This window comes from Myotis nattereri, assembly GCF_964212035.1.
Source record: "Myotis nattereri genome assembly, chromosome: 14".
In the NCBI taxonomy this organism is placed as follows: Eukaryota; Metazoa; Chordata; class Mammalia; order Chiroptera; family Vespertilionidae; genus Myotis; species Myotis nattereri.
In genome coordinates this window covers 56,335,870-56,363,862 of record NC_138089.1, presented here as the reverse complement: position 1 = coordinate 56,363,862, position 27,993 = coordinate 56,335,870, and the positions used below count along the sequence as shown (strand labels likewise).

Sequence of the window (27,993 nt, the reverse complement as noted above, 5' to 3'; positions counted from 1 at the left end):
AGGCTCACTCTTCCCACCATGCTCCATTGACGGCACAACAGGAAGCAACTGTTGCTCATCTCACCTCTTCCATTTCCTCTTTCTGTCGCCCCCACCGGCTGGCCCCTCCAGCCACCTGACATGTGTTGTCTCTCCTTGTGTACATCTGCCCATATGTGCTCAGAGGGCCTTGGGGTGGGGTGGGGGAGTTGCTTTCTGCTAAAGTTGGGGGAGGTGGTTTTGCAACCTCTTCACGACTCACCAGTACAAACATATATGTGCAAAGTCAATATATTTATTCATCTTGTCAAAATATCTTCAACCACATTTTACATGTAAAAGTTCTTGTAGTCATTCTCCAGATGCCTCCTCTGTGGGTCAGGCCAAGCTGAAGTGATCACACCCATTTTGTAGACAGGGTTGTCAAGGCTCAGAGACGGAAAGTCGCTTGCCCAGAAACACAGGTGATAGGAGCCTCCTGCACTTGCTGACTCCTCACCCGAGTGCTCTCTTGCCCACAGGTCCATGAATATTCTGTTTAATTCTTTGCTCCTTCTCTCTAGCCAGCCCCCTCCACCTCAGATCTAGTAAGCTATTCCAGGAAAAAACTTATTTCTTACTCATCTGAGAGTCCCTCCCAGCACAGCCCAGCCAGTACTTGCCAAGCAGTAAGACACTCAATAACAGCTACTGAGTGAACACGTGCTCCTGTGTAGAAGGTCTTCCCAGATCACCTCCTCTGACCAGAGACTTGTCCCAGTGCTTTTTGTACACAAAGACTCCACTTCCTGGGGCTGTTTCCCTGTCTGCAGAGCAGTGACAGAGGGCTGGACTTGATATCCAGTCTCCATCAAGTGTCTGGAAACCAGGATGCCCAGACAGCCAGACATCTGGGAAGGCAAGCAGCAGCAGGTGGCCATCCCCTCAGGTACCAAGCAAAGAAGACAACATCGTGGAGAGCTTTGGAAGCTGTTGCTGTTAAAAACAATCAAACAAACAAAAAACCAATTTAATCCTACAAGCAGTTAATTTAGGTTATTTTGTAAGATTAACTTGACCTTGGTCATACCTCCGAAACATCATGAGCAAAACTTGAGCTGTTTCCCAAGGTAGAAAGAGGTAACCACTGATCAATTCCCTGTCATTTAAGAAAATCCTAGTATTACAACCCGTCACTGTGAAGAGGAAAGAGTCACTGCCTTCTTACTGTGTAAGCGGCTTTATAACAACACGCCCTGAGCTCCAGTCCATGCTTTGGCTTGTGTGCTCCCAGTTTGCAAACTGTCTTTCTGGTGTGTGCACAGTGATCTTGCCCTCATTACTGCCCAGTGGCTCAATGGTTTCCCTCCGGCTATTTATGACTCTCTGGCAGTGTTTACAGCTGAGCCTGGGAGTGGGTGGAAGGCGTGGACAGGCTGAGCTTCCTGCTTGCTGCAGCCAATTTCATTCTTCAGATTATTTTCTTTTCAACACTTTCAAAGTCTTGGAAACTGAAACGCCCACTGCCAATCAACAGTCTAGAAATGAAACGCCTACTGCCAATCAACAGTCTAGAAATGAAACGCCCACTGCCAATCAACAGTCTAGAAATGAAACGCCCACTGCCAATCAACAGTCTAGAAATGAAACGCCTACTGCCAATCAACAGTCTAGAACTGGAAGCCTTGCCTGACACTCCCTTCACCTTCCCACCCCATCTGTCCACCCGGGAGACCCTCCCCCAGTGTCTGTCTAGGGCCCAGGTTGCCTGACGCCCCCACTCCTACCCTTGACCCCCAGTCAGTTGGCGGACTGCACTCCCCTTCCAAATCCAGATGTTTCCCTCTCTTCACCAGACAATTTTGTAGTTTTATTAAGTTGCTTACTGCATTTGAGGGTATATCAAACATATACCCTCAAAGTGCCAGAACAGTTTAACGAACTCCTCTGCATCCATCATCCGCTTCAACAATATCAACTAGTGACCCATCTTTTTCGCCTACACTTCCATCCACCTACCCCTTCCTATATTATTTTGAAGCAAACACCAGGCATCATATCATGTGATCTGTACATATCTGAGTATGTGCCTTTAAATGATATTAACTTTGACCATGGTCACACCTAAAAAAGCTAACACTAATCCCTTAATATGATCAAATAGCCAGTCACTGGCCTCATCCATTTTTTCCTTAAGTTTGTTTGTTTGAATCAGCATCCAAATGAAGTCCACACACTGTGAGTGGTTGCTATATTTTTTAAACCTTTAAAACTCTACAGGTTTCCTCTCACCTCCATCTTTTTGCTTTTCCTCACAACTTACTGAAGAAACTAGTTGTCACCCTGCATGTAAAATTCCCCACAGCCTGGGTGTGCTGAACGCATCCTCGGCGGGTCTGACACGCCTCTCTGCACTCTGTTTCATGGATGTTGGAAGTCTGATCAGATTCAAGTTTGATGCTTCGTGGGTAGAACTGTTCATGCACCGGGAGGCACAGACGGCCTGGTCGTGGTTCTTCTTGTGGAAGTGCGTGGGGTCGATGCCCAGATCCATTCATTCTTCGCCGGTTGTACAATGGTGGCTGGCTTACTTTTGACCACTTATGGTCTCCTCCTGCAAACTCTTGCTCATCACTGACCTAGCTCTTGCTTCTTCTGCCTAACTACTGGCATTTCTTGACACTTGGCCACTAGACTTCTGTCAAGGCCGCCAGGTACCAGAAAGGGCTGGAGGTAGCACAAATTCCACCTGAAACCTCCCAGTCAGGGAGCTGTTCTTGGGGGCTGTGATGCTCGCTCCATGGCCATCACAGTGTGCATCCTGATTCCTCCAGATACATTTAATGAAATAAATGTAGTTCAGTGTCAGCTGAGATCACAGAATGGGATGGGCTTACCTCTGGCAGGGAATCACCTCCCTACAATTCTCCACCCACTCACAGCTCACCCCCCACAGCTGTCCCCTGACCCTGCAGCTCCAGGTGTGGGACTCAGCGCGGTCACTACTTTGTCTCCTGAAAAGCACTCACATGACTCACTGGTGAGTGTGACAGATATTCCTAAGGTTGGGGACAATGGTGGGGTTTCAGGTTGCCGTGTGCCTGGGCCCCTCTCATTCTTCCTCTGTCCGTCCTCGTCCTCTGCCTCTCCTCCCCGCCCACTCCCCTCATTACGTGAAGGTCAGCTCAGTGACGTGGCTGCGATGTCAGACCATCTGCCCCAGGTCTCCCCCAGCAGCGCAGAAGACCTGGCCGAGGCTCTGAAACACTGCCCTTCCCTGTCCCCCTTCCCATCCAGCTCCTCTGGATAGAAGGGAACAAGGTGGAGGTACAGATTTCTCCCCTTTACAACTACATTTTTGCAACAATGGGTCCCTTGGGCGGTGTAGCAAAGCCCTGGATTCCATCTCAGAACAATGTTTTTAACCCATTTAAAACAAAATATGTTTAAAAACAAATTATAGCCCAGAATTGGAAATAACCCAAATGTCCTTCAGTGAGCAAATGATTGAACAAGTTGAGTACGTGTCTACCATGGAACGTTACTCAAGAACAAAAGGAACAAACCGTTATCTACACAAGAATTTGGACAGCCCTCCAGGGAAGTATACAGAATGAAAAACAGCCAATCTCAAAAGGTTACATACTTTTGAAAGTATGTAGACCTCAAAAGGTCACAGATTCCATGTTCTGACATTCTTAAAACTACAAAATTATAGATATGGAGAACAGATTAGTAAATGGCAGGGCTGAGAGAGGGGATGGGGAGTGTCTGGCTATGAAAGGGTGATTGCATGAGGGATCCTTGCGGTGATGGAACAGTCCTGGTGATCACACAAATCTACACGTGTGACAAAATCGTATCAAACTAAATACACACGCACATATGTACACCAAAGAGTGCATAGCCAACCTGCAGATGCCCCATGGATTGTGCCCATGTGAGTTTCCTGATGTGATGATGTGCTATAGTTTCACAAGATGATGCCATTGGGGGAAACCAGGGGAAAGTTACATAGGGAATCTTAAGGGAATTTTAAAACAAAAAGTTTAAAATGTATTCTGAAATAGTTATTTTAAAACACCTTTATGTTATAGTAATACATGTATTCCATTATTAACACATGTAGAAGATCTAGTGACAGATCTTACAGCTACCCTGAAATAATGAGTGTGAATGATATTTCAAGATACCTGTGACACGTCCTGCTAATATTGCTGTCTTTTGTTGCCTACATCCATAATCGAAGGAGATGCCAATTTTGCCAATGAAAATAAAAGTGTAAACTTTCTTCCTATCCACACTCAGAGTTCCCTGAACTATATCATTGATCCCCAAGTTAAGAACCCTTGCCTTGTTTAAAATGGCAACTTTTGCCCGGCTGGTGTGGCTCAGTACTTGAGCATTGACCTATGAAACAGGAGGTCACAGTTTGATTCCTGTCAGCACACATGCTGGGATTGTAGGCTCAATCCCTAGTAGGGAGCATGCAGGAGGCAGCCGTTCAATGATTGTCTCTCAATCTCTCCCTCTCCCTTCCTCTCTGAAATCAATAAAAAAAATATATTTCTTAAAAAAAAGTATATATATGTATATATATATATATATATATGTATATGTATATGTATATGTATATGTATATATATATACACACACACACACTTAAAAAAATTAAATGGCAACTTCCCCTCCTCTGTTACACAAGCTATGATGAACACAAAAGGCAAAAAGTAGAGGGAACATCTGTGTAAGAGACAGTGGTCACATCGCACTGGTAATGGGCCAGGGGAAGGGGGTGGGGGGTGGGGTTCGGGGAGGCATTGTTTTGAAATGTTAATTGATGTTTCCCTGTATTGACCATCCCTCCACTCAAACAGCCTGACCTCAGGAATGCTTCTCAAATGCTATTTTGTTCTGAGTACAGGAGCTTGGTGCACTGGATTTATAAGCATGACTTTTTCTGCCTGGGAAAGTTCTGTCTAGTAAGTTAAAGCAGTTGACGTATGTAAAGAGAAATGTTTGAGATGAAGCAGTCCTGTGTGTAAATATTTATGAGTACCCTCCCTGTCCAATCCCTAGACCCCGTCATTTCCCAGTGTAGGAACAATAACAAAATGGGGTTCCTGTATAGAAAAGGCTGCCTGAACACTAGCAGATTGCTATCTTGTCCTATCTATTTTAACTTCCACTAAAATGGGCAACCCACAGTTTCCAGATCCCTCCTTCCTTCCCCTGCTCACCAGATCCGGCATCTTAGTGCACAATTGGAGGAAGGAGCGTGACAGAATAAAACATGCGAGGTATGCCCCCGGGTTTTCCTATTTATTAGCTTTTTGTTGTGTGCACCGCCTTTCTTCTGCCACTGGTAAGCAGGGACTGGGGACACTAGGAGCCATCCACTGGGTCTAGTTGTTAAGCTTTTTCTCTGGGTAGTATACAGCGACCCCTACTGGAAGGCAAATGCCATCACAGAAGAACTCCCAAAAATGCATTCTTCCCCAGGAAAAGATAGGCTCACATCTAAACTCAGACTAATGTTCTCATTTCATGGGAAAACCTTTTCAACATGTGTATAAGTTACAAACCACACATTCTTCCAACCTCCAAAGCTCTGATGAGCTAGAAGCAACACTATGGCACTAAGAAAAATCAAATAAAACTGCAACAAGCAAGTTTTACACGGCCTAAAACCTTTCCAAAGATCAAGATGAACACTAATGCTGCAATCCCACAACCCACCAGATGTTGGAACTCAAGCCACATCAACAGCATTCACTCCACTAGTGTCACTTCAACCATGAGCTTTCTTACTTGTCTGTTACTATCTCATTGTCAAGTACTCACGTCCTGGATTTCTTTGCAGCCCAGGCCATCCTAGACGACATACAACACAGAGGTTCCAGCAGGATACAGGGTCTATGACAAGCCATTTCAAACAAGAACCCAGATGGAAAGAGCCCTGTGATGTTCTCTTGAGCATCTCCATGACTCTGTGGGGCTCTAGACCATCCCTGGAAGATACAAGGTGACAAGCCACAATTACATAAATGCCAATAGCAAGCAAGGTAAGTCAGGAGACAATTCATAGAGACCACCAAAGCCCTTGACCTCGGGTGATAATGTACCTTTGGAATGTCAGAGTAATCTCCTTTTCCAGACACCTCAGGGCACAACCTCCCACCAAAGCACCAACCAGTTATCCTGGTGCCCACATACCAGGGAGATGGGCCAGACACATCCTGGAGCCCTCCTGTGGTCCCTCCCTGGCTCCGATCGTGCACTGGTGGGGTCCCTCAGCCTGGCCTGTGCCCTCTCACAATTTGGGACCCCTCAGGGGATGTCGGAGAGCCAGTTTTGGTCAGATCCTGCAGGCCACTCCCCTTGGGAGGGCACCAAACACAGGGCTCACAAGTGCTGATGTGGCGGTGTGAGCCTCTCCCAATCGGGACTGATTGGGCGCAAGCCTGCGGAAGGCACAGTGGGGCTGGGATGAGCGGGAGTGGCAGGTAGGAGCTGCAGGTGGCGTTGGACTGTGGGTTTCAGCCCGATCCCCGCAGGCCACCCTGAGGGACCCCACCCGTGCATGAATGCGTGCACCAGGCCTCTAGTATCAATAAAGCTACAGAATTAAGTCCAATATTTTTTTATGCAATTTCTTTTTTTTTAAACTGTCCCCCAAAGTGTCACTCGCATTAAGTATGTGTCAAACCATGATTTAGAGCTGCACTGTCCCATACAATAGCCACTAGCCATACATGGCCATTGAGTCCTTAAAATGTGACTGGTATGAATTGAGAAGTGCTGAGTTTTCAGCATCATGGCCCATGAAAGGACAGTGAGGAGACAGTAACCACAATGGTTTGAAAAAGTAAAGTTTAATATAAAGAATTAGTAACTATTTAAAGGGAACTACTATGAGGAAATAAAAGCAAACTCTAAAGAATACCCTCTGACAGAGGGAAAGTACTCAGAGCAGGAAATAGCTTGGGGTGGGAGGGAGCCCCTCCCTACAGCTGGGACACAGGTCTCTTGGGGTGTGACTGCCACCACTGGATGACAGGGAAGTTCACTGGGTCATCTGGGCCAGAGCTGGTACACAGTCAGAAGCTGAGGCTGGCAGGCAGAATACTATGGGCCTTGCCTGGCAAGGAAGAGTCCCCTACAACTGGGGTTCTTAGTAGGCAGAGGCCATGGTTGGACACCACCTGCTCACATGGATGAATTGTGCCCTCTAGCACCCCCTACTGACAACAATTGAGCCTGCTGGCAATGAAGAAATGTTCTAATATCACAAGAAAAGTAATGAAGGTGGATTTGGAATAAGGAGGTGTTAAGTGACAACTGGCACACCCCCTCTAAAGGTTGAAGGCTTGATATTGTGCTACCAGGGTTGTTGTTGTTTTTTTACAGGAACATAAAAAACTTCCCCAAAAGAATTTTACCAACATACTTACTGAGGTTTTCCAACTTCTCCTGGGGGGCGATTAAGGATTTAGCCTTTTACTTTTTAGGCCTCATTTTCTCATAGATCTCTGACTCAGTGTGGCCATGATGAGGGCTTCCTTTATTCTTCCTTGAACATTTCAGGAAATTATGGTCCCAGGATCAATCTCTGGAGTTTTGGGTTCTTTCTGGTACACGAATCCTAAATTAAACAGAAGAAGAAGGACCAAAATGTTTAAAATTAACTGACTCAGGGGAAGTTGTAGTTCCTTTCCTGACCCAGACAGGAACATCCGTGGAACATTTATACGGTCTAAAGAGAACTAGAGCATATCTGATTTTGAGGGGTCTGAGAAGGAAGGGGTGCAAGAGAGGCCAGACAGTTAAACAGGTTTAGTTTATGATGCCTGCCTGAAGCAACAAAGACTTTTGGAAAAAAAAAGCAGCCCAGGGGCAGAACTTAGATATGGCATCACCAGGCGTGGAGGTGAGGGAGGAGGACACAAAAGGAAGACATTACGGGATCTCACCAGGTGGGCACTTATCAATTCATCCTACATTACATCTCTGCTCTTCTGGGGGTCTGGTTGCTCCATATCTTGACTATGCCAAATTGTTGGGGGAGGGGGATACAGACAAAATCTAAAAGCAGCATTTTGGTAAGGCTGGGGTGGCTCCGTGGTTGAGCATCGACCTATGACCCAGGAGAGGTCACCAGGGAGGGCACATGCCCAAGTTGCAGTCTTGGTCCCCAGTGTGGGACGTGCAGAAGGCAGCCAATCAATGATTCTCTCTCATCGTTGATGTTTCTATCTCCGTCTCCCTCTCCCTCCCTCCCTCTCTGAAATCAATAAAAATATTTTTAAAAAATAAAGGCAAGATTTTGTTACTTGTAGGGACTGCATTGTAGAAGTAGAGGAGTGCTCATCAGTCAGAGCCAGAGATCAACACCTCCAACCCTTTATATGTGGAAATTACACACTTCCTTTGATACATGGATACAACCTAAGTCTCCCTCCACGATGGCCTTGTGATCATCAGAGGAGAGTCATTGAGACAGTCAGTCCTCATCACATTCATCAGGGGAGAGATATATAGACCTAGTTGTAAGTTAACAAACTTCAAAAAAGCTATTTAAAAGGGGTGCTACAAAGAAAACATTTAAAGCGGTCCCAGTATTTTTTAATAAAATATAAGAGATCTATGAAAGGGTCACAGAATTTGTTATTTCGGAGTTTACATTTAAAAAAAGGTGACCTAAAACCAGCTTTCTCTTGAGAAGAGGGCCATGGAAGACAAACCTCTGCCCCCAAACTCCTCCTGCCTCTCCCTACGTTCCCTGGGGCACTTCACAGTTGAGGGACAACCCCTTCAAGTTTCTGCCATGTCCCATTCTGTGTCCCTTTTGCCTTAGCTGGTACAATGGGGAGAAGACTCAGAGAGGAAAGCCTTGTTGGTAGAGGACAAAGTGCAAGGGGTTGGTAGCCAAGAGGCCCCTCTAATCCCAACTCTGAAATCAGCATGCTGTGGGAAAAAGGGCAAGTCCCTTCTCCTCTCTGGGCCTCAGGGTCCCTATCTATCAAGTTGGAGCTATTTCAACTCCACGCCCCTCTCAGAGAAGTCAGAGGATGAGAGAACTGACAAAACTAGAATTTGGGAAAAGGTGAAGAAAATGAGCCACATAAGCCCTTGGCCTGATCTCCTGGTATTAACCCTGGGGAGGGTGACTCACGCTGGCCCACCCAGAACTGCCCATCATTCCTGGTCCACCACTCCCTTTTTCTCCCCTGACCTGGTAAGTCACATAGGTGGATTGCCTTAGTCATCCACTCAATAGGGCTACTGCCTAGAGTACAAAGACTTGTTGGCACCTAGTGAGCTAATCTTCCTGTTTGAAAACTCTAAGTCTGACACACCTATGTGGACATATGGGCAGCAATTTCCCTGTGCCTTGCCGCTACCAAAGCCCAGGTTTACAGCCTTCTCAAGATGTACTCTGCATTGATCAAATAGTGTATTTTACATATTCCAAACTCTGTGGCCCTATGACTGACCGTTATCTCTTTTCCCCTTCTCTCCATCCAAAGCTCACCCACACTTCCACCCTGCTTAAGGGACAGATGGGCGATCTCCTCTGTCCCTTCTCTAATTGGCCAGTATCAGGTGGCTTGATGCTCCCCTCTCCTGGGAATGCTTTGCCCAATAGTATTCTGACTGGGACAAGAAAAAACAGCCAACCTGTTCTGTAGAGTGGCTGTACCATTTTACATTCCCACCACTAATGTATGAACAATCACTTCTCGACATCTTTGCAGTGTTTGATAATGTCACTATTTTTCAAATATATTTTTGTTGATTTAAGAGAGGAAGGGAGAGGGAGAGAAAGATAGAAATATCAATGAGAGAAAAATCACTGAAAGGCTGACTCTTCCAAGTTCCATACTGGGGACTGAGCCCGAAACCTGGGCACGTACCCTAACAGGGAATTGAACTGTGACCTAGGAATTGAACTGTGACCTCCTGGTTCATAGGTTGACACTCAACCACTGAGCCATGCCAGCCGGACCATTTGGATATTTATAACATCATTCAAGGGACCATACAAAATTATCAACTTAAATTCTCTCTCATCATTGATGTTTCTCTCTCTCCCTTCCTCTCTGAAATCAACAAAAATATTGTTTTAAAGAAAAAAGTATCAACTTAAAAACTAGCATGCTATATTTGGTTAAACATTTAATTAACTCACCCCTAATGCCTTTTGGCAGGGCTGTTTGGATAGCTGCATGTGGTTCTGCTTGCTTCTGGCTTAAGATACTTGCAGGTAAGGGGAGGACGTGGACAGCTCACTCACTACAGCCCAGGGATCACAAGGATTCCAGATCCCAGCTAAATGTAAGAGCAAATGAACAAAAGGTGGTCTTTTTAAGTTATTGGTAAACTGCCCTTAAGCAACAGCCCATCCAGTTTCTAGGGAATTTACAATCTGGACAATACACTTAACACCTCTCACTGCCAGTGATCTCTCTCTGATCAGCCACACTGTGCTAGGTAACAGGCTCGCTTTTAAATATATATCCTATATAATAAAAAGGCAATATGCAAATTGACCAAACGGCAGAACGACTGGAATGCCCATGGTCCCTCCCCCCGGCCGGCCTTGCCCCTGAGTGGGCCCACCCACCCTGATCTGGGGCAGAGTCCTGCCCAACAAACCACCCGTGGACCCTCGCCCTGGCCAGCCCGTCCCCGATGGTTCCCATCAGGCGGGCCGGCTGGACCCCACTACTGCACAAATTCGAGCACCAGGCCTCTAGTATTTATATATTTCAGAGAGGAAGAGAGAGGGAGAGATAGAAACATCAATGATGAAAGAGAATCATTGGTTGGCTGCTTCCTGCTTGTCCCCTACTGGGGATCGAGCCCACAGGGGCATGTGCCCTGACCAGGAATCGAACCATGACCTCCTGGTTCATAGGTCAACACTCAATCACTGAGCCACACCAGCCCAACACTAGCTCACTTTTTTAGTGGTTAACACTCATCATTTAAAAAGCTTTCCTGGCCCTTATAAAGCAAAATGGCCGGACTCTAATGGCTAGCACTTGACTGCTGGTCCAGAGTGAACTTGGGTCAGGCAGAAAAACCTTTCTTTTCTGGTTTTCCCACAACAGGGCAGGCAGGTTCCAGTCCTTAGGCAAAAGCATCAGCACAGAGGGAGTCCCTCAGGGCCACCAAGTGGAGTGAAGTGACTCTTCATATAATCCATTTTTCTCCCAGAGGTATTCAAGTGATTTTTCCACCCATTATTTTGTGCTTACTGTGACGGGATCGAATTCAGATGTCAGCCACCTTTATGAGCCTCGATTCATTAAGCCATCGAGACAAACAGATGGTGCTTTGCACTCAGTATGAGGGCAAAGTGACTTGGAGAGCCCAGAGATCAGTCAATAAAAGCCTATTTGCAGTGCCATTGAGTATGGCAGGGCCTCCCAGAAGAGGCACTCATTCTGGGCGAATTAGCGGACTGTAAAAATAGCCCTAAGTCGTTGTTGGGAGAGACAGAGTGGGAGAAAGCAGATAGGCAATCAGTATCCACAGAAGTGAGAGGTGCAGGGAGGGGGGTTCTTTACAGAAGTGTGTAAATAGTGGGAATCAAAAGACTATATTGACATGTATAGATAGATATTATCGATATTTACAGCTATAGATATACACATTATAGGCAATTAGTCATGAGCTGAGCAAGGACCACGGGCCAAGTACACAAACGCACCAGGGCAAAAAAGCCCCAGAACAGGGGCAAAACTGGGAAAACAAGAACCTTGCCCCTAGGGCAGCGGTTCTCAACCTGTGGGTCGCGACCCCTTTGGGGGTCGAACGACCCTTTCACAGGAGTCGCCTAAGACCATCGGAAAACACATACATAATTACATATTGTTTTTGTGATTAATCACTATGCTTTATGTTCAATTTGTAACAATGAAAATACCTCGTGCGTAGCACATATTTACATGACGATTCGTAACAGTAGCAAAATTACAGTTATGAAGTAGCAACGAAAATAATTTGATGGTTGGGGGTCACCACATGAGGAACTGTATTAAAGGGTCGCCGCATTAGGAAGGTTGAGAACCACTGCCCTAGGGGAAAGCTTTCCTCCCCTAGCAAATCGCTGGTCCTGTGGTTTGAACCCCCTGAGCTCTCACACCGCGGACCATGCGGCTCAGACAAAACTGACCTTGAGGCGTCCGGGCTCCGCACACCCGGCCCGCCTGTCCCCGGGGGAAGGGGCGAGAGTAACGGGAAGTCCCCTCGGGCCGGGAGTCCGAGGCCGCAGCACCGCGCAAACCCCACACGGGAGCGCTCACCTATGACGAGATCCCCGCGCGAGAGCGGGGGACTTCGCCCCTACGGCGCGCCAGCCAATCGGGAACCCGCTCTGGGCCGCCCCACCCACCGCGCACACGCACGCACACACCGGCGGCTTCCGACCTCCTGATTGGCTGGATCCGGCTGTAGGCGGGACGGGGAGAAGCCGGCCCGACGGCGCGCGCGGGCGGGGGCAGAAGCCGGCGAGAGTGTGAGCGGTCCCGTTGCGTTTGGTGAGTCAAGTGTGGAGAGGTCCTGGGAGCGGGGACGCCCGATTTGGGGCGGGAGGCGGTGGGGTCACGCTTGGCTGTGCCGAGAGCACCTTGACGGGGTTGGGGGCCACGAGGCTGGGAGTGGGCGAGGCCGGGGGTAATGGGGACGAGGTATAGTTGGGGGCTCAGGCCGGGCCGCGTGGTTCAGGGAGTTTGGAGAGGTGGGGGGCGGGGGTCCAAACACAAGGCCTGACGCTCTGTCTGTCGGGTGAGGAGAGACGGAGCCAACGCGGAGGTGAGGCAGACGTTTGTGCAGTGCATCGTGGCCGGTGGGTGGACTCTCGGATGGGACCGTCAGGAGTGACCCGCGGAGGGGCTGGGGCCGAGCGGCGGGTGAGAACTGATCGGGAGGCCGAGCGCTCGGGCCATGGAGTCCTGACAAGGTCACGGGGAGAACGAGGGCGAGGAAGGTGAGAAGGTGGAGAGGAGGGCGTAAAAGCCCACGACCTTCCGGTCCGCGCCTCCTCCTCCCCCGGACCGGTGTGCCCTCCCGCCCTCCGCGACCCTCGCCGGCCCTCGGGAGGGGGCGAGGCCTCAGACCGGGTTTGAAGCATCTGGGACGGAATTGGCACCTCTTCCGGTTAGAGATTACAAAACACAGCCTGCGTGTGGAAGGGAGCAGCCGAGATGATTCGGCAGTGCTGCTCGCCCTTCTCTCCATTGCCGGTGTGGGGAGCAGCCCCCCCCCCCCCCCGTACTAATCCTGCCAGAGGCTCTTGGGAGCGGGACCGGTTTGAATGAAAAGCTGTGAGTGAGGGATCGGAGTACCGGGCCCGGCGTGACGAACCTGTTTGAGTCCTGCGTACCAGGGCTGCTCCTAACTCCGTGCACCAGTCACTGGAGGGGGTGGGAGCTTCTGCAAATGCACTCTCCTGGGTCCTCACCCCCTGGAGTCAGTCCTCAGGGTGGGGCCTTGGCAGCCATTTTTCGACAAGCTGGCCGATGCAAAATCAGAAACGGAGATGATTGTTAGATGCCGTTCTTGAGGCCCGAGTGGCCGCCGTGGAGGTCCGGCAGCCTAGCCTGTTGCGTCACCGGAGGCCCGGCAGCTCCTCTCCCCTTGCGCCAGACTCTCCCAGGTTCCTGAGCACTGGCAAAGGTCTTCAGGGGGAGTGGTGTCCTGCTCAGCCGACAGAGTGCTTCGTGTTTGTGAGACGGGCTTTGAGCATCTGGTTGCTAGTGCCTCTTTCACACCTGTTCGACTTTCTGTGGGCAGTCGGCGTCAGTTGCTGTGTGCGGGTGAGGAAATAAGGGGAATCTAGGAGTGCTAGTGGAAAATACATCTTTTCAAATCACAATTGTGAAATTGTCAGATAAGAAACTGGGGAAGAAGGTTCCATTTAATGTTAGGCATGATATATATATATATATATATATATATATCAAGTATATATATATATACTTTTTTACAATTCAAGGAAAGAGATGCAGACTTCTGTTATGGAATGGATTTCAGTATTTTTCCAGATTAAAATATACCAGCATAAGATGGGTGGTTTGGTAATATATTGTTAATCACACAAACCCTGGACTCTGTCAGGAGAGCTTGGTTCTCGTCCCACCCTGCCAGAAATGTATGCCTGTTGTTGAGCAGTTCCTATAAGCCTTCCTAACCCCTTTTCCATCTGTAAAATAAGGCTGTTCGCATTAATCATGAGTTGTTATTTTCAAATTATATGACTTATAGTTACTTTAAATGGTACTTTAAATGTTAACCATGTTCAGTTTAGGTGGCTGTAAATCATGAATACTTGGGAAACTTCTAGGTGGTAATCAGAAAGAATTATTAAAATCTTATATTCAGAGTGTTATAAATATAACACAGAATTTATAAGACAGTAGAAAATATAACTTAAGTGTTGGATTTTTAATGTTTCTGTTAATATTACCCTGAAATGTCCACACAAAGTATCCTGGATCGTCAGATTATCTAGTCACTTAAAGCAAATAATGACCATATGATTCTTACCCAGGGACTACTTTCTGAAAGCCAGATGAAATATCCTTCCCAGACAAACTTCAGAGTCTGTATCATAGGTGAGGAATGGAAGTCAGTGGATTTTCTTCTGTTCTTTTATATGTGCAGGAGGGAGACAGCCAGCCCTCAGCCCTCTCCCTCCTGAAAGGATGGGGTTGGGGGGAGGGGGAGAGTGAGGAGGGAGGCTTTTGCTCCATTGCCGGTGGACAATTAGTGATCCAGATGTGAGAGTGTAGAGCAAAAACTACCTACTTTCTTGCTCTTTAAAAAATATATATATTTTTATTGATTTTAGAGGAGGAGAGGGGGAGATAGAAACATCAGTGATGAGAGGGAATCAATCATTGATTGGCTGCCTCCTGCATGTCCCACACTGGGGATCAAACCCCAAACCCAACGTGTGCCTTGACAGGGACTCAAACCATGGAATCAAACCATGACTTCCTGGTTCATAGGTCCACGCTCAACCACTGAGCCATGCCAGCCGGACCTACTTTCTTGCTTTTAAAGACAATTCCCAAATGACTTCATAGTTTAGGAATAATTAAGGCAAGGGAAGAAACATGCTTTTATAGCTGCAAAAGAAGATGCTAGATTTTAAAAATAGATTGTGGTATATAATAGTTTTGTCTCTTGTGATTGCAAGAAGCCAAGACCTACTGAGGTTAACCATTTTTTTCCTTTCATAGATAAAATATAAGAATTAAAATACATATAAACACAAGGTATATATGGTTCAGCATTCTTCTTACCAACTGATTAAACCTGAGAATAATTTTAATTGTTGAAATATATTACCTTTAAATGTATTCAACATTTTGTGGTGTAATTCCTACATGCAAAGCATTGTGCCAGGCATTGGAAATAGATACAAGCAGGACAGGTGTGGCCTCCTGACTTCAAGGATTCTAGCAAAAGAAGCAGTTAAATAGGCATTTATAAGAAAGAGTTATGATAGAGAAAACAGCATTTGATGAGACTGCATAACCAAAACACGTGTAGAAGACTTTCTAGAGGTCAGTTAAGATAAGAAGCTGGAAAATGGGAGGAGTCAGCTATGAAGGAGATGAAAAGGGAAAAGTGTTAGAGGAGTCAGCTTCTGAAAGGCTGGAGGTATAGAGATCATCTATAAGATGTTTAATAGTTATGCATTTGAGAAGTTCATGATTAGTTATGAAGGCAACTAAGAGACATAGTAGCCTAAAATAAATACAGTGTTTAATTTTTATCTAGTCCATTTATGTAGGTTCTTGAAGGCCATCCTCAAATATTTCTCTGTGAAACTTCCCAAACCTACTTTAGCTAAAAGACACCACACTGTAAATTCAGTTCCCGTTGTCTCTGTTATGCTATTGACAAGTAGTCACACTGTCATGTCCTTTCTTTAAAATCTAATTTTTGAACCACTAGTCATTTCTGTGTTTATGTTATCTCTTCAGGTAATATAGTGAGCGTCCTGAACCTTGAGCTTGTTGAACCTTGTATATGGTAATAAAAAGCTCAGTAAGCAGGGGTTTAGTCAATTAGCAGATAACGGAGTACAAAACAAAGTCTAGTTGTAATCCGAGTTTTCTTTCATCTCTGATATTGCGTAACTCCTCTGGATTTAAGTTGTCTTTCCTGTCAGATGACAGAATCAACTCTTCCCAGTGGAGATGGGGCTTGGAGGGATGATTTCACTTTTCAAACTAAGTAGTAAAGTTGGGTTTTCTTTGAGGGCCTTAGCCACTCTAACAACCCTCGAAGTGCAAAGTGTTGAATGAGGGCTATGTTATGGAAGGGAGTATAATGCACAGGAAACGCCCAGAAGTGAAGGTAAGATTTCACATGGGTAGTTGACTTTTGACTTTATTGTAATTGACACCAATCAGAGACTTGTGCACATATATACTATGTTTGACTCCCTTATTTTATCTATGGGTAAAGTTTATAGGCAGTTCAAATCAGATTGGTGAAGAAGGAAGTGTATACAGTTACTGTGACTCAGGTAAAACTGAATTTATTACCTCATTGTGATGAAACGCCTGCTAACTTACTATGTAAAGGAAGATGATTGAAATGGGAGAATGGAGCCTTTAGTCCCTGTGATAATTGAAAATAATCTCTTTTTTCCCTGCCCCCTTATTTGTATAATGGTCAGGCCAATATCTTGCCTTTTTTGATATTATTTAAAAGAATAATAATATAAAAGAAAGAATTTTAAGAAGCCCAGGGAATATAAGGTATGTAGGAAAGACAGCTAAAGCTTGAGAGATATTCTTTTATTATAAAAGAGTATAGTTTGATTTTATGCTGCAGTATTGTTTAAAAAAATTATAACCCTAAGTTATAAAAATCTATATTAGTTCAATTGAACATAGTTATGTTTAAAAGGAGACATTTCTAGCAATAATATTAAAATAAAAGCTTTGTCCTTAAAAGGTGTAAACAATGAGTCTAGAAATTTTGGCTAATGAGAATAACTGTAATCTTCCCCACAGACAGCCACCATCAATAATAAAGATCAGTGTAATCGGTTGGAAACTATTCAGAGGCGAGAACTGAAGCCGGGTAGCATGTTGGAATAAGTCAGCCAGTTGTGATTGAAAGCAATAAAGACTACACTCAGCTACACTTAAAAGTGCTTAGTAGTATTTTCACCATGATATTGAAGAGGCAATAAGGAGTATCAGTTTGGTTTGAATAATTTAAAGTTGTCAAGTTGAATTGATTAAAGGAAAAATTTTTAAAAAGGATGAAGATAGTCAGAAAATTAATAGCTACTATTTTAATTGACAAAACTTAAAAATGCACTGTTATGAACAGTGACGTGCTAAAAAGGAACTGGTTTATGGAGAAACTTCTAAAAATGCTTTTTAGAGTTCATGGATATACCAGATTTTTAGGATTATTTTAAGTACATCCAGTCACTTAATATTCTAGTTGCTTTTAATTGCAGAACCTCATGGAAATTCTCTTTCAGGAAGATTCTTCAATCAGTATGTCATCCAACACAGATGTTTCTCTTTCTTCATATGATGAAGGTCAGGGATCTAAATTTATCCGAAAAGCTAAAGAGGCACCATTTGTCCCTATTGGTAAGTTTGGCTTTGACGTTCTGATAATCAGTCTATTGTATGCTGTAACACAATCGAAGTGTGATCGATTCATCAAATACATCCATAAGCATTATTTTCAAATTTTTTTCAGGTGTGGTTGAAATATGCTGAGATTGGCATATAACTATCATTATAGAAATGCTTCTGTGTGTGTTCAGACTTCTTGCTTTACTGACTCTTCTTTCAGTGAATGTGTTGGGGCCTGGACCCCCTTAGTCTTTGTGGTTTGCTAGAAGGACTCAAGAGGCCTATCTTGTTTTTGGTTTTTTGTTTTTAATATATTTTATTGATTTTTACAGAGAGGAGGGGAGAGGGATAGAGAGTTAGAAACATCGATGAGAGAGAAACATCAATCAGCTGCCTCCTGCACACCCCCTACTGGGGATGTGCCCGCAACCAAGGTACATGCCCTTGACCGGACTCGAACCTGGGACCCTTCAGTCCGCAGGCCGACGCTTTATGCACTGAGCCAAACCGGTTAGGGCTTATCTTTTGTTTTTTCATTCTTTATTGTTGAAAGTATTACTTATGTCTCCTTTCCCCCTCTCACGAGGCTTTTTTAAAAAAGCTCTTCTACTCACAGTTACGGTTTATTACAGTCTCTGTTATATTAATTGATTCCCTTTAGAGAGGGGAGTAGGACAGAAAGGAAGAGTTCTCCTGGTTCTCTTAAAGGAATTTATCTACTGGCTTCACAAGCCCACATTTTGAAGATCTTAACTTTATGAGTCTGCTACTTTTTGCTACCATCTCAGGATTTTTGGTTCTGAGTAGGGGAATTAAAAATACAACATGTATGTTAGCTAATTAGTGGTCTCATAAGCATCCTATGTAATAAAGAGCTAATATGCAAACGGTCATCGCACCCTCGTGCTGGGGCCGGGGGACCTGAGGCCAGGGGACCTGAGGCCAAGCCAGGGGATCTGAGGCCGCGCCCCCCGCCCCAGCGGGGCTTGATGGGGGGTGGGGCCAGCCCTGTCTGGGTCTTGCATGATTTTGAGGCGCGGGTGGGCAGGGACTTGACTCTGGGTCCTGTGGTATGCTCCAGACTCTGACGGAGTTTCATACATTTTACTAATTTTACACATTTTACTAATTTTCTTTCCTTTCATCTCTGACACTTCTATTATAGAGAAAGGGCAAATAGCAATTTTAAAATATTTCCTCTAAATAATTCCCTTTTAATGTGCACGTGCACTGGGCCACTAGTTTTTATATAAAATAGTAGAAAGTACATTGATTGGTGGTGAAATCATCTTGGTTCCCTGTCCCCATGTATCTGACATAATTGTGACTATTTGTTTCTCAGGAATGGCGGGTTTTGCAGCAATCGTTGCATATGGATTATATAAATTGAAAAACAGGGGAAATGCTAAAATGTCCGTTCACCTGATCCACATGCGTGTGGCAGCCCAAGGTTTTGTTGTGGGAGCAATGACTCTTGGTAGGTACCTACAGGAAATTTCAAATTTGTGGTTTCCCATTAATGAATTTCTTTGTTAATAAAACAAGGTACATACTTTTAGTTAACTTTGATGCACTTTTCAGATATCACTTATATTTATTTTCCTAGAAAAGTGATTAAAAATAGTTCAATTCAATAGTGACATAAATTTACTGTTGTATGATACAGGGTGGGGCAGAAGTATGTTTATAGTTGTTCATATGGAAAATAACACAATCATTAATAAATAATAATACAAGAATGTACTCACAACTGTAAACCCACTTACTAAAGTTATAAAATAAAGGAAGAAAGACAATCCTGTCCATCACTGAGTTTATAATTTCACTGAAGAGCCTAGATATGCATAGGGTTGGAAGTAAGATCCATTTTCTGGAAGAGACCTATGATTGCTGTTTTATTGAGTTGAAGATAAAAGAGATTTTTTAAATGTAGGTATTAAATGCTTTTATTGGCTTTATGATTCATTGACTTTATCTGGTATTATGTAGCAAGAGCAGTACCTTTTAAACTTGCCAGATAAATATTAAACAGTCTAAGCTAGTCCATACTAGCTTCAAGCTACTTGGGAAAGTAAAAAGAATTTTAGAAATTTAAACTGTTTAAGAAGGCAAGAAGGTAAGCAACCGGGGGTCTTGTTCCCTTTATAAAGATTGCATGCTAGCAAAGGTGCTACTTTTAGCTATTTTATGAGCCATTTTTAATTTTCTTAATATTGAAAAAATACCTTTAAATACTTAACCAGCATTCTTTTTTTCCTTTTTTAAGGTATGGGCTATTCCATGTATAAGGAATTCTGGGCAAAACCTAAACCATAGAAGAAGAGATGCTGTCTTGGTCTTGATGGTGTTTGCTATAGTTAGACATCTCATATTGAGGTTATATGTTTATGTTGAAAATAATCATTTGAGAGGGTCAGACAATAACACATTAATTTGAATATTGGCTTCCTTTTTTGCAGGCTTGATTTCCCAGGTGACTAAATTACTAGTGACTAGTTCACTAGCTAGGTCATTCAGGGGAGTCAGGTTAGCACATAAGAAATGCATTCGACGTGGTAAAATGTCCACCTTGTTAAACTCTTCTGGTGAAATTAGTTCTAAGCAAGAACTACATGCCAATCCTGAAGTACTCCCAGTTGCTGCAGAATCTCACATGCTTTTGATGTTATGTAGGAATCCTATTTGCCCCAGTTACTTTGGCTTTATTCTGCCTGCCTTGTGGACTGAATGAGGAGTTCAGTTTTTAGGGTTGATTGGCTCTTAAAGAACCCTTTCAGAACAGTGCATGGCATATAATGTTACAAACCTCCCCACAACTGATTGTGTGTGTTTAAACCAAACCTAACATGCTGATAACAGCTGCTAGAAGGTAGTATTTATTTTAGAGTCACACTTGTAAATGTAAAATAATTATGGACCCCAGTTTAGCTCTTTTCTAACTGCAGAATTATATTTTTGCTGCTGTTATATTAGAATAATTTTTACATGTCACTTTGAAATAGATATATGTATTTTAAGTGTCAACACAAAGGTAATGAAAGACAGTTTTAAATATTTGCTGTATGTTCATTTTCTCTGTAAGAATCATAAATGTTAAACTAAACAAATACCTATAATGGAAATGATGACTGATTCAAGAGCAAGCTCTGGAAAGACATTATACAGAAACTTTGATGTACTACAGAAGGCTTTATTGCACTTGTGAAATTCTAACCTGAATTACATTCCATGGTGATAACATGGTAAATGTATTGTTATTAAAGTAAGTGAACATGTCAAATGTTTTGTATTTATTTCAATTTGGAAAAATAAGTCATTCCTCAAAGTAGCATAAAAATTAAGTTTCCAAAGAGATAAACCAAAATAACTTACATACTTCTATGCATATCCCATGGACATGGGCAATAGGGTAGTGAAGACCTGGGGGGTGGATGGGGAGTGGGTAGGGGCTGGGAGGATGGGGGAAGTGGGAGATAATCTGTAAAACTATCAACCCTAAAAAATGTATTAAAAATTTAGAAAGTTTCCAGAAATGAGGGAGAGCATTTTGTACCTTTGGTAAGAACCATGGTTAAAGAATATTTACCAAACAGGAAAAATGGCTAACATTTATTGTGTGCTACACACTGCTGTAAGCACCTTTAAGTATAATGTCACTGAAGTTTCCTAACAACCCTAAGCGTTAGGAGCTGTGGTCCTCATTTCATAGAGGACTTTGGCATGAATAGTGTAAGTAACGAACCAATGTCGCATAGCTAGAGAAGGATGTAGGTTTGGGACTGGAACCTGTATAGTCAAGTGGTAGATGCCAACCGGTTTTAGAGACTTGAAATGTTGGCCTTTGTGAAATTAATGCTGGAGTGGCAGCATTAATTTTATTTGTTATAAATAAATGAGGTTATGGCATGGTCTTGGCTCACCACTGACTGTATAACCTGGACCAAGTCGGTTTTCTCAGTCTTTTCCTAGCTGTGAGGTGAGAGATTGGTCTAGGTAATAGACCAAATGGTCCTATTTAGATCATTTATGGGTCTGTGAGAAAGTGATTTAAAATATAAGCTATTAGGAATTTTAATCAACTTCAAAAAGATGTTATAGGAGATGCTTATAGGCAGTCTTAACAGTTGTTTCTGTAGAAGAAAAAAATTGGGAACAAGTTTCAGAAATTTGTCATTTTAATAGATGAAGGTATTGATTTTGTGAAAATAAATACTAATTTGAAAGAAAACGATCTGGACAAATGACAGGTTGCTGGGAAGATGAAGTGCAATGGTGGATATAAAGGGCTGAGCATAGCACCTGATGCATCAGTCACAGCCAATTGGTGCTGTTATCCTTGTGAAGCTTGGGGATGCAGCAGCACAGGAGCTACGTGGGCCCTCCTTAAAACTCACAGTCTAGTAGGGAGGGTGGCATTAAGTAAGTGGTGACCAAAAGCATGGTGGGTATTGGGTATAGGATGCAGCAGGGACTCTGGGCTGGGGGGCCTAATCCAGGGTTGGAGGCAGACGGTATCCCTGAGGAAACGATGTCCTGCCTTAGGCAACGGTCTGCTGATCTGTCACCGAGAGTTGGAGTCCTCAGCTTCCTGTGGTGTGTTACTGAGGCACTGGTGCGGGGTGGTTCCGTGCCTCTCCTCCACTGGTCTGTAATTTTTTCATCCAAAGCACCTGGCTGGTGCCTGGCTCATATAGGTGTTCAGCAAGTCTTTGTTGAATTAATTAGAATAAATAGGTTTGTGGGTTTTTTTCACATTCAGGATCCTGCTGTCCCCCAAAGCAGTTACCTATGTCTACCTAACAAGCAACAGTAACATCTGGTGATGAGAATCAGAATTGGACTCCATACTTAGATAAACCCTCAAAGGACCTTCCCTTCTGTATCAGAATTTTGGAGTAGAGGATTGGACAATTAGGCCATGCCTGAGGGAATGCTACTCAGAGAGTTAAAGGAACTTGAAATTTAGGATCAATGCTCTTCTAAATCTATACAGCCTGTGGCAACATGCTTACTAGGCCAGAACAAAGCCGAATGCACACATGGTATTTAAAGTTCTCACGTGTCAAGTGCTGGGACTGCCAGTTATTTATATACTTGATCCTGTTTGAAAGTTCTCCAAATAGAAGGGAGAAATTTGAGAAATGGAACATGTACCAGCCTTGACAGGGTTGCCACTTTCTCAGTGAATGACTTATCCGGGACAAGTTCACAAAAGAATCGGCACGGCCCAGGCATCCTAGCTGTGGTCTTAGTCACTGAAATGAGGCCGAATAATTTGTTTCTAGCAGGACAAACGTTGTGCAGTTTTCTCCTAAATTCAGTAGTGATAAATGGGTCTGCAGTGGAGGCCAGCGTCCATGTGCCCCTCAGAGGAATGTAGGAATAGGTCCTTTTGAATATTTTGAGCTTCTTACACCTTCCGGCTCGAGCCCTCTGACCTACACTCAGCTTGTCTACAGCCACACCCAGGGTCCTCCCCACTGGTGCTCCGTCCTAGCTCACCCATGTGTCAGCGATGCCCTCCGGCTCCCACGGTCACACTCTGGGCTCAAACTCAAGCATCTTTCCTTCCTCCTGCCACTTATCACTATGAAACCAGTCACCAGGGCCTGCCAGTTTTTCCCAAGCAAAGTCTCTCAACATTCAGATTTGTCCTCTTCCTCTCCCTGTTGCCAACACTGTAACCCTAGGTCCTTCACCTCTGTTCTGCCACCTCCCTACAGCGGTGCCGCTGATGCCAGAGCCCTGTGCCCAGCACTGCCTGAAGGTGAGATTCCCATATACAATTCCCATACACAAAATTTTTTTAAACTCGGTCTTTTTGTTGTTTAAGATTTTAAAAATTGATTTTTAGAGAGAGGAAAGGAGGAGAGAGGAAGAGAGGAAATAGATGTGAAAGCAGAACATCAATCGCTGCCTCCTGTATGCCCCCTACCGGGGATGGAGCCCACAACCCAGGCCTGTCCCCTGACTGGGAATCAAACCCAGCAATCCTTAGGTGCATGGGATGATGCCCAACCAAGGCACACCAGCCAAGGCTATCCTCAGATTTTTTCTTTTTCATAAACTAAAATGCTCTGCCAATACTTGTTTTGGCTGTTATAAGAAGGAAGGTGAGATTCCCATATACAAATGGTCTTGACTGGAGGAGGTGAGCAAAAAGCCAGGAAGTACACAAGGCACCGGGGACCTAATCAGTAGGGGAAAGGATGATCACTGAGACCAGCTGATTTCCATCCATGTGTTTGAAAGACCAAGAGTGATCTGAACCGAGAGTGAAATTGAGGAAGTTTGGGGCAAATATAAATGATATTACCAGTGCATTGTGCTGAGAGCAAGTTTGGGGCAAATATAAATGATATTACCAGTGCATTGTGCTGAGAGCTGGAAGCAGAGCCAGGGTAGATCTCATCCATCGGAAAGATCTCTTGGAACTAAATAAAGACTAATGAGTCTTGGCAGAACATTTAGTTTCCTAACAAAATCAACATATGATGAATGAGATCACGATACACTATATACAAACACATCTTAGACAAAATAGCTCCATGGGTAAAATAGGACTTGAAGTGGTGTGAAGTGAGACGCTGATGGCCAACAAAAGCCCAAATCCTTGGTGAGTTGAAGAGGCAGAACTGACAGTGTGTATCCAGCACCTTCCAGCCCACGGGAACTTGAACCTGGAAAAAGGGAACAATTTTTATGCCCCCGGCTAAGAAGAGGCATATTTAATAAGACTTAAAATATCTCAAGGCAGTTTGCCTCTGTTTGCTCTGAATCCGTACCCACAATATCCTTCTGGTAACTCGTGGCTTCTTGTGTGTCTGATTCCCGGAAGGGAGGGGCTCTGGATAAGGGTCACCGTCCCCTAAAGTAAACTGGTGGCTTAATGTTCTGGGTAATACCATGACTGGCGTAGGTCTAGCCTCAAGAGACAACTCCTGGTCCAAGGACCAAGTCCGATTATGGAGCCGAGCTTTAAGCTGCAGCAAAGCTTACTTCCTTTTTGAGACAAAACAGCTAAATATGGAGTGGTATTTCATTGTGAGTTTGTGGTTTTTATGTTATTTTATTTTTACTCCTCACCTGAGGGTATTTTTCCATTGATTCATAGACAGAGTGGAAGAGAGGGAAAGACAGAGAGAAATATCCATGTGAGAGAAACACACGGATTGGTTGCCTCCTGCACCACCCCTACTAGGGCCTGGGCCTGGGAGGAGCCTGTAACGAGGTATGTGCCTTTGCCCAGAAACGAACCTGGGACCCTTTGGTCCACAGGCCGATGCTCTATCCACTAAGCCAAACTGGCTAGGGCTTTTAAATATATTTTTATTGATTTCAGAGAGGAAGGGAAAGGTAGAGAGAGACAGAAACATCAATGATGAGAGAATCATCGATGGGCTGCCTCCTGCATGACCCCCACTGGGGATCAAGCTGCAACTGGGCAAGTGCCCTGACCAGGAATTGAACTGTTACCTCCTGGTTCATAGGTCAACCCTCAACCACTGAGCCACGCTGGCCTGGCTCATTGTGGGTTTGATTTGCATTTCCTTAATGGCTAGTGATGTTGAGCATCTTTTCATGTGCTTATTGGCCATTTGTGTATTTTCACTGGAGAAATGTTTATTCAAGTCCTTTGCCCGGTTCCAATTGTTTTTTTATTGCTGTTGTTGAGTTTGCTCAACTGATTTTTTAAAAATATGTATTTTATTGATTTCAGAGAGGAAGGGAGAGGGAGAGAAGATAGAAACATCAATGATGAGAGAGAATCATTGATTGACTGCCTCCTGCACACCCCCTACTAGGGTTGAGCCTGCAACCCGGGATGTGCTCTGACGGAGAACAGAACTGTGACCTCCTGCACGCCCCTGGTCGGAGCTCAACCACTGAGCCACACCAGCCAGGCTGCTCAACTGATTTTTGACAAAGGTTCAAAAGCAATCCAATGGAGGAAGGATATCTTTCAAGAGATGGTGCTGGGCATCCATAGACAACAAAACAAAACAAAAAACAAAAACTTGACTTAAATCTCACACCTTATGCAAAAGTCACATCAAAATAAATCATGAACATAAAACGCTGGCACTTTTAGAAAATTACAGGGAAGTCTTTGGGATCCAAGGCTAGGCAAGGAGTTTTTACACTTGACACCCAAAAAGGAAGAAACTGATCAATTGGGCCTAATAAAAAAGTAAAAAGTTGTTCCGTGAGGTCCTTGCAAAGAGAATTAAAACACAAGCTACAGACTGGGAAGAAATTTGCAAGCCACATACCCAACAAAAGACTAGCATGTAGAATACATAAAGAATTCTCAAAACTCAACAGTTAGAAATTGGGTGGAAAGACACGAACAGACACTTCACCCAAGAGGATATACAGACAGCAGGTAAGCACAATGAGAGAACTGTTCAGTATCATTATCCATCATGAATGTCAGAACCACAATGAGATGTCACCACACAGGTATCAGAATGGCTAAAATAAAAAACACTGCAAGATGCGGAGAAACGAACGCTCTCACATTGCTGGTGGGAATGTAAAATGGTACAGCCACTCTACAGGCCAGGTTGGCTGTTTTGTTTTTGCGTTTTTTTGTAAAACTAAACATGTGATTACCATACAACTGTACTCCTGGGCATTCCAGAAAAATGAAAAGGTAGGTTCACACAGAAACCTGCATATGAATGTTCATATCAGCTTTATCTGTAATAGACCTCAACTGGAAACAGCCCAGAAGTACTTCTATGGGTGAAAGGTTAGACAAACCTGGGCACATCCATACTATGAAAAACTGCTCAGCAATAAAAAGAAACAAATTATCGATACAACTTGAATAAACCTCCAGAGAATTATCCTGGGGGGGGGGGGGAGTCAATCCCAAAAGGTTACACGCTGTATTATTCCACTCACAAAACATTTTTGAAATGACAAAATTTTAGAAACTGAGAACAGATTAGCAATCACCAGGGGTTAGGGACTTGGTGAAGGAGGGGGGCGCCCGGAGGGAAGTGGGTGTGGCTGTAAAAGCCCAACAGGGGGGATCCTTGTGATTTAAGTGTTCAGTGTCTTCTCTTCGCTTTGGCGATCAAACTGACATGTGATAAAACTGTATGGAAGTAAATTTGCACACACGTGAATACCCGTCAGATTGGGAAATCTAAGTAAGACAGGTGGGTTGTGTCAATGTCAGCATTCTGGTTGTGACACTGTACAGCTCCAGTGGTCTGGCGCTGCATCTTTGTGCATGTCTATGAGGTGGAAACGAAGGAAAAAATGAGATAGTTGAAGATTTTCAAATTATAAAGGCCTGGGTACATATTCAGAAAGCTTCCTCGGATCTTCTCTCCTAGAAATTTATCTCCCACCCTCAGATGGAATTGAATATAGTAGTGACTTAAATTGGGAAGTGCCTTTTAAAAAAAAACAAACCACAGGAGTTTTTTACTATGAAAATAAACCACATCCGTTATATTTAAACTCCTCTGAAGTGCAAACATGAACACAGCACTGCAGTTCCAACACCAACATGAAATTACTCTTTCTCACTATTTCTATGCGTCCCTCCCGGTCCTGCTTTCTGTGCCCCATTTTAAAAAACACAACCTTCAGGGCATGACCTTTCCCCCACACTTTTCAAGGACAGTCAAGGTGGGGTCGGCCACTTGCTTCACTCACCGTCACAACAGGACCTTTCCCCCACATTTTAAAAACATTTTTCAAAGACATTCAAGGTGGGGCCGTCCCCCTTTCAACTCCCCCGCAGGACTGCGGAATGTGCACCTCTGCGCAGAACGTCTGGTCCACAAAACTTTCCGAGCACGCGGCCCAGAAGCGGACCGCCGCTGTCAAGTCTCCGGCACACGACACCCGCCCCCAGCCCCCAGCCCCCAGGCCCCCGCGCCTCCTTCCGTACCTACCCCACCGCCGCACCCGGGGCCCCCGGGCCGCTGTCACTTTCCGAACTTCCGGCGCCCTCTGGGCCACGTGGTGACGTGACGGGGCGTTGTAGCTCGGTTTCCCTGGCGACAGTTGCCGGGGCAGCGCGAGCAGCGTCCGGAAGAGGTGGCCCCGCCGCGGTGGCCCCAGACAGCAGGAGCGGAGCGACCGTTGTAAGTGCGGGGAATGCGCAAGGGCGCGGGCCGGAGCCGGGGGAGCCCGCAGCCCCGGGGGCTTGGATCGGAGCCGGAGCGCACACGCTCGCCCGGCGCGCAGACCCTGGCCGGACGCTCCCTGCGCGCCCCACGCAGAGCGAGGACTCCTCCTCGGCTCCGGGGATCCTCACGCACCGCCTCCTCCCTCTCCGGGCACTGATTTCCGCGCGGCCCTGGCGTTAGTGAGGCTCCCAGGGTAGGTCACCCGCCCGAAGCCACCGAGCCGGTGGCAAACTCGGGTCCGCCTGACCTCC

The 27,993-nt window shown here is 44.9% G+C and overlaps 2 protein-coding genes and 1 long non-coding RNA gene across 9 annotated transcripts in view; 2 read left to right on the top strand and 1 right to left on the bottom strand.

Moving 5' to 3' along the window:
- Window positions 1-254: 254 nt before the first annotated feature.
- On the bottom strand, window positions 255-27,993 carry LOC308529494. 3 transcript variants are annotated; one of them, XR_013996773.1, is made up of 5 exons: window positions 27,506-27,562; window positions 13,333-13,480; window positions 7,413-7,603; window positions 5,803-5,969; window positions 255-954 (listed from the first exon to the last, which is right to left on the bottom strand). It is a non-coding gene; the product is annotated as an uncharacterized lncRNA (long non-coding RNA). The 3 variants fall into 3 exon arrangements; XR_013996772.1 differs by lacking the exon at window positions 13,333-13,480 and having other exon boundaries at window positions 27,506-27,993; XR_013996774.1 differs by lacking the exons at window positions 13,333-13,480; window positions 27,506-27,562 and adding an exon at window positions 12,143-12,313.
- Window positions 12,470-20,868, top strand: HIGD1A (HIG1 hypoxia inducible domain family member 1A; the record flags this gene model as incomplete). Of its 3 annotated transcripts, none has more annotated exons than XM_081105607.1 (4): window positions 12,470-12,506; window positions 17,486-17,600; window positions 18,931-19,065; window positions 19,855-20,868. In XM_081105607.1, the coding sequence occupies 3 exons, from the start codon at window positions 17,504-17,506 to the stop codon at window positions 19,902-19,904; spliced, it is 282 nt and encodes a 93-aa protein (XP_080961733.1). In that variant the 3' UTR covers window positions 19,905-20,868. The 3 variants fall into 3 exon arrangements, with proteins under 3 accessions (XP_080961733.1, XP_080961734.1, XP_080961732.1); XM_081105608.1 differs by lacking the exon at window positions 12,470-12,506 and adding an exon at window positions 13,657-13,784; XM_081105606.1 differs by lacking the exon at window positions 12,470-12,506 and having other exon boundaries at window positions 17,468-17,600.
- Window positions 27,618-27,993, top strand: part of CCDC13 (coiled-coil domain containing 13) — a 31,180-nt gene continuing 30,804 nt past the window's right edge. For 2 of the 3 annotated variants that reach the window (XM_081105604.1, XM_081105603.1), the window contains exon 1: window positions 27,619-27,697. The gene's annotated coding sequence lies outside the window, so the exon portion shown is untranslated. Of the gene's footprint in view, window positions 27,698-27,993 lie in introns of all 3 variants that reach the window. The other variant, XM_081105605.1, reaches the window with a different exon arrangement.